General features: G+C 48.1%; 1 protein-coding gene and 1 long non-coding RNA gene across 4 annotated transcripts in view; one reads left to right on the forward strand and one right to left on the reverse strand.

Annotated features, from left to right (window-relative positions):
• LOC135908368 (cell adhesion molecule Dscam1-like) overlaps positions 1 to 5432 on the reverse strand; it is a 120696-nt gene extending 115264 nt beyond the window's left edge. The window contains exon 1 of the mRNA XM_065440133.2: positions 4728 to 5432. Within this exon, the coding sequence (XP_065296205.1) occupies positions 4728 to 4848 (121 nt within the window). The 5' untranslated portion in view covers positions 4849 to 5432. The remainder of the gene's footprint in view (positions 1 to 4727) is intronic.
• Positions 1 to 12057, forward strand: part of LOC135908371 (uncharacterized) — a 72227-nt gene that overhangs the window by 1572 nt on the left and 58598 nt on the right. The window lies entirely within an intron of this gene.

Here is a 12057-nt window from a genome sequence, read left to right on the forward strand (position 1 = left end):
GACGTTTATTTTTTATTGCTTTTTTGTCAGCGACAATTTTATCACCGGACTTACAAAGCCGCAGGTATCGATCCAACATCCTAGTTCGGAATAGGATGAATAGTTGTCTCGTGCATTTATATATAACACTCATAGCATATGAAACGCCAGTCATTGCGTGTGATTCAACACAGAATACCAGATTAGGTGTTTGATATTGCGCTAGAGCCATTAAGGACCAAGACTTTGACCTTGCCGTTGTCATCTTGTAATATGCTTCCAATACACTTGTTCTTCGACGAACTTGTATGTCGTGAGAGGGGCTCTAAGCTGCTTTACTTGTCAATATACTATACAGGCGACTGCAGCAGGGCGCACTACAGAGAACTGAATGGAAGAGAGCGTGATATCGCTGCCAGAAACCGACACTTAAATCAACACAGCAGTTGAATGTGGGTCGTGAGAATACGTGGCAAACATAACGCAGAGAACAGCTTTCTTATGGCACTCTGAAAGGGTACCTCTTGACTTAGTGAGAAGCGTAGATGCGACAAAGCTATAGATACACGCTGTTCTACGAGTCTACGACCGACCTTTAGAACAGAGCGGTGTGGTAATGGCTACGAAGCACAGAAGGCTGTGAAAGACTGGGTGGTGTTCAGAACCGTGTCTTGCGTGTTGGTGAAACTCACTGCGCGTAATAATGAGCGCTAGTTGCTTATTCGTACATTTCTTGTGAGAATTTTGAGACACTTGGCAGACTTGAAGCTAGCAAGTATATGGAGCTCATGGTTTGGTGGAGGTGTGAGTGACAACGGGATTTAGGGGGCTGGCTGGAGGTTCGATGCGTTCCACTGTTTAAGGGAACATGTATAGGCAACATAAGTTTAACGTATCAAATTACTCGGGCCTGTTGCCAAAACTGAGCCGTAAAAATTCCCGAAATAGTAATTTGGTGTTTCCTTTAACAGTGGACCGCACTGTGTACATCCCCCACCCCCTATTTGTACGCTTCTGTTCAAGCCCGTGCTACCAAGCTCAACCCATCCGTTTTTGTGTTGTAACTGTTGTTCCTACAGTCTTGTTTAAGCTTACGTCCACTGTTTCGAAGCTATCCCTTCCAGGCCCCTGTTGTATGCGTTATCACGAAATCGGCTTCGGCTTGTACTAACGGCGTGGGACTGGTCTAATTGGCAATTCAACAGCGCACAAGCGGACAGTGAACAGAAGGAAGCCCGGTCACACAGCTTGTTTGAGTATAAGTTCTAGTTGTTCGGGTTCTCTCAGGCGTGTAAAAAAAAAAAAAAGCACTTGGGTCCGTCTTTTTCTTTTTTTTTTTGTTCTCCGTCCATTGGTACGCAGTTGCCCAATACTACAGACACTTGCAAATGTGTGTGCCACCGCAGCGACAAATCTAGACCTTAAGTTTAGTAAATAGAAATCGTGAATTATGATCCTTAATGAATAGACGAATATTTAATTATACGTGGGGTTATTTCAACAGCAAGTCATACCCATGGTCAAGCAACATAAATAACTCAGCGTATGCATAAGCGAAGGAAAGACTTACTCAAGCACCCATCAAGATAGTCTGAAAATAAGGGGGAAGCGGAATGCAGCACTATAATGAAACAGAGCACTTTGGGCGCACAATAATATGAGGTGGTGCGTGGAATCTGAAAAGGAGTAACGTTGCCAGCGCCGACGTTCGCAAATGCCATTCTGAGCTTAAAATCGGATAAAGTGTCCAGGTTGGAAGTTAACTAAAGATCGGCAGGTCGATTGACTTCGGGAGCCCACGGCAAAACCACAAATGAGAGTGACATGGGTTGGGCCTCGTTTAAAGCCAGAGAGTTGCGGAGCAAAATTAGTTTTGAAAGAAAGACTCAGGAAAATGGAGCAAAATAAATGGGCGGCTAAAGTGCACAAGCAGCTGTACCTGAAAAGCGTGGACACAGAATGGAAGAAGAGATCATGAAAGTTCGCAACCAAGTACAGGGTTATTGAAAGTGTAGGTAGACAACCAGGAATCATCAAAAAGGAAGTGGAAGAAACTAAGACAGTGAATCGGATGCCAAGAACGGAAACAAAAAAGACCATGAAGATTTACAAGAATGAGGAGAAAGAAGTTAGAAGGAAAAATAACACGAAGGGAGGTGTCTTGCTATGTGAGGCTCGAGCTGGTTGCCTAACGACAAAAACATACTGGAGCAAGTATTCGCAGCAAAATCAGGCGTGTATATGCTGCAGCAAAAAATGCGGAGACCGCTCAGTACATCCTAATGGAATGCGAAGAGATTCACCCAGTGAGACCCGTAGGTAACGCGCACCTTTCAGAAGCGCTTGGATTTAAAGTGAACAGAATCATCAAACGGTCAGCAGTCGAGATAAACAAGAGCTGTTTAGAGCATTGGCGGAAAGAAAGCAGGCAACAGATTAATACGACCAAGTCCGGTGCAGGCATAGGTAGCGCGGTATAAGGTAATATAAGTATTGAGGAAGAAAAAAAAAAAGATTAAAGTGATGTATACAAAATTGGATCGCATACGGCAGACACCGTGAGCTCCTGAATGGGAGCTTACCGTTATCATTGAAAAGGAAAGTATACAATCAGTGCATTTTACCGCTGCTGACATACGGCGCAGAGACTTGGAGGCTGACAAAGAAGCTTGAGAACAAGTTAAGGACCGCGCAAAGAGCGATGGAACGAAGAATGCTAGGCATAACTTTAAGATACAGAAAGAGAGCAGTTTGGATCAGAGAGCAAACGGGCATAGACGATATTATAATAGACATTAAGAGAAAAAAAATGGCGCTGGGCAGGTCGTGGAATGCGCAGACTAGATAACAGTTGGACCATTAGGGTAACAGAATGGGTACCAAGAGAAGGGAAGCGCAGTAGAGGACGGCAGAAGACTACATGGAGTGACGAAATTAGGAAATATGCGGTTGCTATTTGGAATCGGTTGGCGCAGGACAGGTGTAATTGGAGGTCGCAGGGAGAGGCCTTCGTCCTACAGTGGACATGAATAGGCCGCTTCTGCTGCTGATGATGATGACAAAATTGCTACAATGAAAAGCATGTATCGCATACCCGATCAATTGAAGCAGGCTAGGTGACTTTTCGTCACCGCCCCATTTCAAAGGGGATGCCGATAAGCATTATCATCATCATTATTATGTACACAATGTGGACGTGGAAGCCAGCCCCGTGATGAGAGGTAGGTCACGCGATCCGTCACCGGGAACGCGAACTCTGCTGAGACGACGGTCCGTCAGCCCAGCTCCGCGGCCGCTCCGGGGCTCGCAAGCAGCATGAAGCCGCCGGGCAGTCTCGGATCGATAACAGCGTTTCGCGACGTTGACAGCCTGTGCGCGTGTGTATCCACGCTGGCCTCCGCGTCGTGTTCGAGTAGGCGTTATCGCCGCCTCCGTGTTATTTACACGCTGTCCTGCTCTCGTCGTGGGCTCTTTAGCCGCTGTCCTCCCTCTCCGTCTTTCTTTATATTTTATTTGCCCATTTCTCTCGACTGCCCCATCGCCTACCCGCGGGCGATATGCAGCTTATCGGCATACCCCGACTACGCGTACAGCGCAGCCACCCCTCTGTGAAGCTTGAGAAGAATCCTTTTCTTCGAGGCAACTTGATGTGAGGACCTTATCGCTTCACTTGTGACCCTGCTGCGTGTCTGGGAAAGCGCGGGAAACGATCATAAATATGTCGTTTCGAGAAATGACAGCGCCGCGGTGATTTAAGAAACGAGGGAAAAACGCCAAGTGAGCTTGCATATTCAAGCGCAGTGGGAGAGCCTGGGAGGGGCAAAGGCAAACAGTAATCTGCTTAGAGAGAGAGAGAGAGAGAGAGAGAGAGAGAGAGATTTGTTTGGTGAGGTACTCGAAAGCGGGTCCGTGCAGCCCAGTAACTGGGGATGACACCTCAACCGCACTTCATTAGAGAAAGGCTGCTATAGAGGGGATGTGGAGATAGGGTGTGGTAATAGGTCTCCTGAGGTTGTCCCTCATGTCTTTTGCCCCAGCCATTATCCCCTGCGTTTAAATTCCGTTTCAATGCTTTCATTTATGGGGCTATGATCACCACAGCCCGCATACGGAGAGATTGCGGTGACATTTGGTTTTCAAAATAAATTTGTATAGCGCATGGTATCATGACGTGACACTATTCTGAAGAAAACAGAGCTGTAATAGTGCTAATCCGCCACTCTCTGAATTGATACGTTGTTATTGTGGATTTCGAATAGCTCCGGCTTTCAGATCGTTTCGAAACTGACCTTTCCACCATTTATCCTTGAAATGGCATTTTAGTCGCGGTATATGTGCGATTTCAGAGGCTTTGGCCGCTCGCAGCTATAGTACACACTACACGAAGTCTTGTCGAGCAATCGTAGACAAAGTCATATGCTGCCGTTTTGTTCTGAAGATTAATTGCATACCGAGTTGCCCAGTTTCCCGTTCTGAATTCCTGCATAGCAGTTCCCGGGTATACGTACATGTTGCTGAAAGCCGGACTAATTCTTTACTGGCATTATGAAACACAGTTACAGCAATAAGGAAGCCGAAAGCATAAACACGATCAGCGCCTGTCCTGCGCGCATCGTGTATTCGTCTTCACCGTAACCACGATTCATAAACCGAGGAGACCGCTTTCCCCGCTACCGAGAATGTTACGGAAGCGTCCGAACGGTTGAATGTGGAGGAACACTGAGTATGGAGTGAAGATATGGTCTCACCGTCTGCGGCGGTCCTATGCGGCGCCACCAAGACCAGCAGCAGTAGAGCGAGCAGCGACGGCAGCGCTAGCCGCGCGGGTGCGAACCCCGCGCGCTGTTGCTGCTCCCCGGCGTCCGGCATCGCTGCTGTGAAGGAGCCGGCCGGCTCGCGCACGCTGCCTCTTGTGGACGCCGAGCCGCGAGCTCCCGAGCGGCTGGAAACGGCGGCGGACTCTCTAGGCGACCACTTCACCGATTGCTGCCGCCGCCACCACCGTGGCAACACCCGCTGGCATCATTCGGCGTCGTAGGTTCACCGCAACTCACACTTAGTATCATGATCCGTAGTTAAATTCTTTCTCTGCCGCGAACACCACTTAGCGGAGATCGCGCCCGCCGGCTGGATAAATCCGATCACCGCGCACTCATCGCGGGGGTTCTGGCGGCGTATCCTCCTCCTCAGAATCCAGGGACACTTGTTTTTGGAGGAGTCTTTTTCCTCGAAGCTCGTCTATTCACACCCCCGTCGCACACAGTGGAAATCGCTAGATGTCGTCCTCGTGGAGCGGAACTTCCATCGCCGACGTTGTTCCCTCGGTTCTCCACTCTGTTCTCCCAGTCAGGCGTCTGAGCCGAGCAGCTCGCCCCCAGAGCGCAGCCGACGGCTCCGGCGGTCCCAGTGGCGCGGACGACGCGCGCTTTCCGCAGGAGCGCGCGCAGCGCCGCCACGTGGTTTCTTGTTTTTGTGAGTTGCCGCCCGGCTCGCCTCCCCTACTTGGCGTGTGCACTCTCCCCACGCCGCCTGCAGCAGACCCACGCGAGTAGGAGCGCGAGTCACGTGTGGGATGACGTCACATTTTTTTTTTCATTGTTGTGTTTTTGTTGCTGTCGCATTTGCCTTCGTTGCTTTTGTAATGGTGGTAGTGGTCTTGGTGGTGGGCTGCACCGCAGCGGCGGTCGCGTGGTTTCGTGTCGCGTGGTGCTGCGCGACTTTAGGATGGGACGCGGCTTCTCCCGTTCTGCTGCTCTTTATATTTTCTTTTTCTTTTGTCGGTACTTGTCGTTTTCGGCAAAGCGGAAGTGGCTTTCCTCACCGTCAGCGGGTCTGTTTCGTGCAACCTTGGAGTCGCCGAGTCGCTGTTTTGATTCTCCAGGAGAGGCTGCGGCGGCGGTTTCGAGGGAAATCGGAAGGGCAAGGGAGATGGCAGGGGCGAGCAGGGCGTCTGCACATTCGAGCCTTGTTCCCTTGACTTCCTTTTGGTTGCGTCTGCGAAGAAGAGGGTCGACTCGCCGCCGCCTGCGAGCTTCCGGTTTTCGGGCGGCCTGCGTGCAGAGGAAAGCGCGGGATGAAAACAGCACGAAACGACTTGATTTCACGAGCAAACGATGAGTCGCTTTCAAAAAAGTACCCACTTGGAAGCAGCACAAAAGCTTACCTGATGATTTGTATCGTTTGTGCAGTCTTTAACTTTTAAACTGACATTCCACCCCCACCCCCTTTTCTGACCGCTTGAATCAGTCTGTGCCAGTGTGGAAACAGCTGCACAAAAATTTTGCTTTAGCTTTCACTGGTTATAAACAGAACTCTTTTTCAAGGAATACGGAAAAAATGTGAGCTCTTTGGCACTCGTACGTGTACTCGACCATTCTGTAAGCACCAAGGGAGAGAGAGAGAGAGGGAGAGAGAGAGAGAGAGAGAGAGAGAGAGAGAGAGAGAGAGAGCACTTGACTGACTGACCCGAAGAAGCTTAGGTCCGTGCCGGCGTGGTGAGTTGTAGGGGAAGTACCCACTAAAAAACCGTACTTCAGAGATAACCTCTATCGTTTAATTTGTACATGTCTTACGTTTCACTGAGACATATCTGAAATGATAGTGTTTCACTCCATAAACACCCTACATTTGCTGCTGTCCTTAGCGATATTGTTCGCGTACCTGTCAAGTACCCGTCTAGCGCGCAGCTAAGGATTCCCCGTGCCCACTGTTTACTCTCCGCTGCGACGCGCTACCCGAAAGTCCCCGACGTAATCGATCGGCCATTGTTCGTGAAAGATAAGCTGTGGCACAAATGCCCTCGCAAGATATCTTTGTAGACATGCCGCTCACGTGAGCACTGGGGTCTGATCGCGGCAGCTGCAGCGCCATGTTTCGAGAACGAACTACGGGTGGCACCAACTATAGTAAAACTGAAACGAGAAGCAGGTGCAGGTGGGCTTCCGTGAGCGGCTGCAGCATTTCAAAAGCGGATCGCACCGGCACCGCGAAAGTGTCGCGGTGCACGAGCGCAGGTGCACGCACCTAACCGCAGTGGTCACGTGATCTGTCTCACTCTCGTTTCTGCGAAATTCGCAGCTCTGAGCCCTCGCGTTAATCTAGTTTTCTTCTGAGCTGCATACACCAACGCACCTAACATCCACAGAGCACGTTAGTGACAAAGTACGAATAAAGCCACTGGCGCGTGCAGGATTTGTTCGTTGCAGTGCTATCAGAGAGTTTCTGTCGGAAACGTTGTGACTTCTTTCTTATACGGGTGTTTTTTATTTAGCGCGCCAAATTAAAAAAAAAATTGCCTGCGGCAGATAGCACAATTCTAACCTTTGATCTAAATTACTCAATCAGGCGGCAATTACTTCTAGAAATCAAAATGCTTGATTAAATGGCATATTTACGTTAGTTATATCTTTAATTAGTAACATTACGTCCACTATTTCAAGGTAGGAATTATAATCGGTGAGTTCGCAAGGCGTATACACTTCGAACGAATTCACAGGACTGCACCAGTTTCGAGATATTGGTTTTCAGTGTCCGACGAAATGCATTGGTGTTCCAGTTACCTTTGTGCTTCAATGAATTAAACAACGTTTTCTTAAAAAATGTATCTGGAACACGAATGCATTTCGTGTTCCTGTATATGTTCCTGTAACACCCTGTATATTTATACACTCGCAAGCAAAATTTTGGAGACCAGCGGTGGCGAAAAGAATCTGCGTGTGTTCGTGACTATGTGTGGAGTTCTAGAAGAAATTTTTGCTTGAGGTGATCCACGTGACAGCTTCCACCCTTCAGTGATTGTTTGTCATTCGTTTCGCCACTACGGCTGTCCACACCGAAAGGCAAGGAGCGTCCGAGGCGTCCTGTAGTATTTATCGGGGAAGCCAGGTCTGTGACCCTCTTTTTTTTATTTTCTATTTGTTTCCTGCGCCCCATGCACCTGGCTGTCCTGAAGGTCGCCTGGGTCCGGCTTACTTGAAGCGCCCTTCTCACCTCAGCTGCCGATTCGAACCTGTTTGAGTTCCATACCTGGCAAAAGCGCTCCCCTTCTTCACGGCCGCTTGTTAGGCCGATTTTCGTGTGCAGAGGCTTTTCGCTCCCTTTCCATTGAGTGTCGCTTGCAAGGAAGTTGGCAATGTTCAGGGAAGACCATAGTTGTTCTCAACGCAGCCAAGTCGTCGTACTCGACTGTGGTTTATCGCTGGATCGAGGCGCATTCAGCGCACTTGCCGCACGTGGTAACCGAGCCCACAACCTTCGCATTTCGCGTGCGATGCTCTACCAATTGAGCTACCGCGGTGCCGTTTCCCCATCCGCTTTCTTGGGTATTTATGTGTCCTAGTAGAACACTGGGAGTGTTAGCCAGCGCCATCACTCACAGACCTTGGCGGTGGACGTGGAACGTCCTTTCTGCCGCAGGCGTCACGAGAAGGTGATCTTCTTAATATATATATATATATATATATATATATATATATATATATATATATATATATATATATATATATATATATATATATATATATATATATATATATATATATAGCGCGCGGACGGCGTTGTTGCGTTTACATTGTGAACCGCCGCACATTTTCTGACGATACTCGGCAGCACGAAGAACCAATAACGTGTGAATGCATTATTGTAAACTGAATGCAGTCGTACGCTTAAGTAAATGCGTTATACATTGCGCACTCAATGGCGGTCGTTCTCTTTTGTTGGATTTAGTGCGAACAGCACGGTGGCAGTTTTCTCAACCTTGCGAGCTTTTGTTTATTTCGTTTTTTTTCTTCTGTTCGCGCCTGGGACTTAGATCTAAGGTTGCACGTCGGGATTGTTTGTACGACGTACTGAAAGGCTTTAGGCGTAGCGCACCCGACAGTGGGAACAGTGTGTATGTCCTGTGCCGCCCTTGTGTCCAGTGTCGGGGGCGCCATACGCCTGGCTTCAGTACTTTATAACTCTGAATTATCTTCTCTCTCTCTCTTTCAGTTTCAGTTTATTTTTTCTTTAATAAGTAAATATACATACTTACACAAGTGTACACAAGGAGGTCCCAGAGCTTGTAGCTAAAAGGGGACCTCCTCTTTCTCTATTTCTACCTCTCTCGCCTGGACGAGCGAGCCCTCCGAAGCAATGTCTGTCTGCCGCTTTTGAGCCGCTTTCTCTTTTTCCTTCTACGCTATTGAAATGGGTGTGGTGACATCGCGCGATTTAATGAACCTGGCTGGCGGGTTCTGTATAAGCGAGCGAGCTTACTAAACGCGCCCCATTCAGCCGGGCGTCAAAAGCGGGCGCTTTGTATCGACACTTGGTCGTGCGACCTGTTTGCTATGTGTTTATAAATTATTGAGTGGCGCGCTCCCGCGCAGCCTTGCGCGTCCGTGGGATCTTAAAAAGAAGCTTCCTTAGTCGATTTTCGTTTTGAGATAAGCAGCACAGTACACTCCTCAGCGACTCTATAGAAAAAGTATGTTATCCTTCTCCGGGGAAACAATGGGCGAGCTTGTGTTATCTCTCCGCGCGTTGTACTCCGGTCTCTTGCTCACTGTCTTGAGTACTTAGAAAGGAAAAACGGCTGAATGCGCTCCTTCTGTTGAAGCCGTGTCGTACACGTAGGCCTGCCGCTTGCTTATTCAGATCCTGCCCAGATATGTTGGTATTATCGAGGCCGTTGGAATGATATCCTCAGGGCTATCTGACCGCGACTGTACACGTATGCGGGCTCGAAAATCCGTGGCGCGACAGTCAGCGTTCGATGCGGGCTGCTTCTTTCAAGCTCGCTCTCTTGTTCCGATCCAAGCGCTTTTCCAACGACAGCTCTCTGTGGACAACCACATTCTAAGCTTGACTGTGTTATGAGTGCGCGTGAGCTGCTGCTCGATGAAAACTGACAGTTCCTCTGTTCTGTATCTACTTGCAACACTCCTAAACATAAAAATAAAAAATAAGGAAAAAGTGTTCCGCCGCCTGAGCGTAAGCCTGCGAAAGGGCATTCGCGCGAGGCACTGATCCTGCAGGGGACCAGCAGATTGTCGTAACTTGCGAGTGAACACTGTCTCATGGCACGCCAGTACATATGATGAGCTTTGGTATGAAGCTGTGTATTCGTTGCCCTCTTTCTAGTTCCACGGAGAGAGGGCGCCAGTTTGCCCGCTCCACTCTCATGTCCTTGGTTACCTGTCACGGCAGACGTTTATGTTGCCCTACGTGGTATACAGTAAGGCCATGTCAGAACCGCGACACAGTGTTCATCTTGGAAAGATGGCATCGCAGAGTACTACACAGAGAACAGATAACGCACATGGCCACAGAACCGCTGCGGTGGGCGCTGCCATGTTTTCGAAATCAGTCACCATCTCGCCCATTTGTCCGTTGTAACGGACAGACTATTTGCGTACTTGCGCAAAGCCATGCCGTGAGGATATGCGTACAGAGCATTCGCACTTGGCGAAAAACAAAAAATACCGCGGACATATCGGTCAGCTGCTGTCCATGTGCTTCGTCGCACTTTCCATGAAGATAGCGTTGTTCTAAGATACGTGTTGTTCGCGTGCTCTGCTCCTTTATTTTTTCTTCTCAATGTCGATGTTGGTGGAGTTCGCTTTTTGCTATAGCGTCTTTCTGCATGCCGTCATCGCTGAATATAAGCTATAGCAAAAGCAAAGCATGCCTATCCAGCAGCCAGCCGTTGGGCTGAGAACATCGATAATAAAAAAAAAAAGGGCAGTATATATAGGCCGGCTATCTGAACTATGTCCGCGAACCCACTCGTTCCAGAAAGTGGCAGTGCCTCCTTGTGTGGAAGCAGCGTATGCATCCGCCATAACTCCTCCATCCGGTAACACCATGATAATATATGTTTTATACGGGATTTTTAAGCCTTGAGGAATATTGAAATTTGCATGTGGCATGCAGATAGCACAATTCTTCTCCTTGAGCTGGATTGTTCGAAGAGGTGGACATTACTAGCACGAGAAACAGAAACACATATTTAACTAATCAACGAAAATTGACTAATGAATTTCTTAACTAATTACCTTACGGCACATATTGTAATTTACGAATTGCAGTGGGTCAGTTTGCAAGACGTGTCCACTTGAAATGAATTTCCGTAGTGACACCGGTTTCGAGATAGTATTTCCCAATATATGGGGTGAAATATGTTTTCGTACCTGTTACTTTTTTGGCGATTCAATGCATAAAAGAGCGTTTCGGTAAACAAGTAAGTAAACCAGTGCATTCTTACGGCGAGTTTGATGGCGCGTATCCGCAAACTGGTGTCACCCTGGGAATAATTTCCAATTGGATACGCCCTGCAAACTCACCCGCTACAATGTGGATTGCAATGTGCGCCGTAAATTAAATAATTAAGAAGTTAACTAAGGATTGTATTGTTAATTAGTTAAATATGTGCTTCGATTTCTCGCGCAAGTAATCTCCGTCTCTCTCAATCATCCAGCCTAAGAACTATATTATTTTATCTGCAACGGGCGATATTTAAGAAATTCCGGAAAACTTAAATGTGATCACCCCCTATATTAAAGCACGTCATCGTGTTGGTACATTCGATAGTTGTGAGATATATGTATCATTTTCATATATGACAGCGGTGACGAGGGTGCATTCCAGGCAAGAGCATTAATTTTTTCGCCTCTTTCACATGCCGATAACTATCCAGGATGAATATTTGCCCTTAATTATGTGCTTACGAAAAAAAGAAAAGAATCAGGCAGCGCAGTAGGCGATGCTTGGTGACTACCCAACCCCTCCCTCACCCAGGCCAGTAATCTAACAACGCCCACCAAACGGCACTGTTTGAACGAACGGACATTGCTATAGCGCGCCCGGAACGATCACGTGCATGTCCCATTTGCGTTTGTCTTGCGTCATTGGATGCCGCTCAGATCGATACCTTCGCTGTCATCGTTGATTCAGCAGACAGCCTGACGCCGTTGGATATGATGTGATAAGGGGGTACGGTGGATGATGTTCAGAGAGAGAGAGAGAGAGAGAGAGAGAGAGAGAGAGAGAGAGAGAGAGAGATCTCCGTCTGTAGCGCTGCCAACATTGAGCCAAACG

This window comes from Dermacentor albipictus, chromosome 5 (assembly GCF_038994185.2).
Source record: "Dermacentor albipictus isolate Rhodes 1998 colony chromosome 5, USDA_Dalb.pri_finalv2, whole genome shotgun sequence".
Classification (NCBI taxonomy): domain Eukaryota; kingdom Metazoa; phylum Arthropoda; class Arachnida; order Ixodida; family Ixodidae; genus Dermacentor; species Dermacentor albipictus.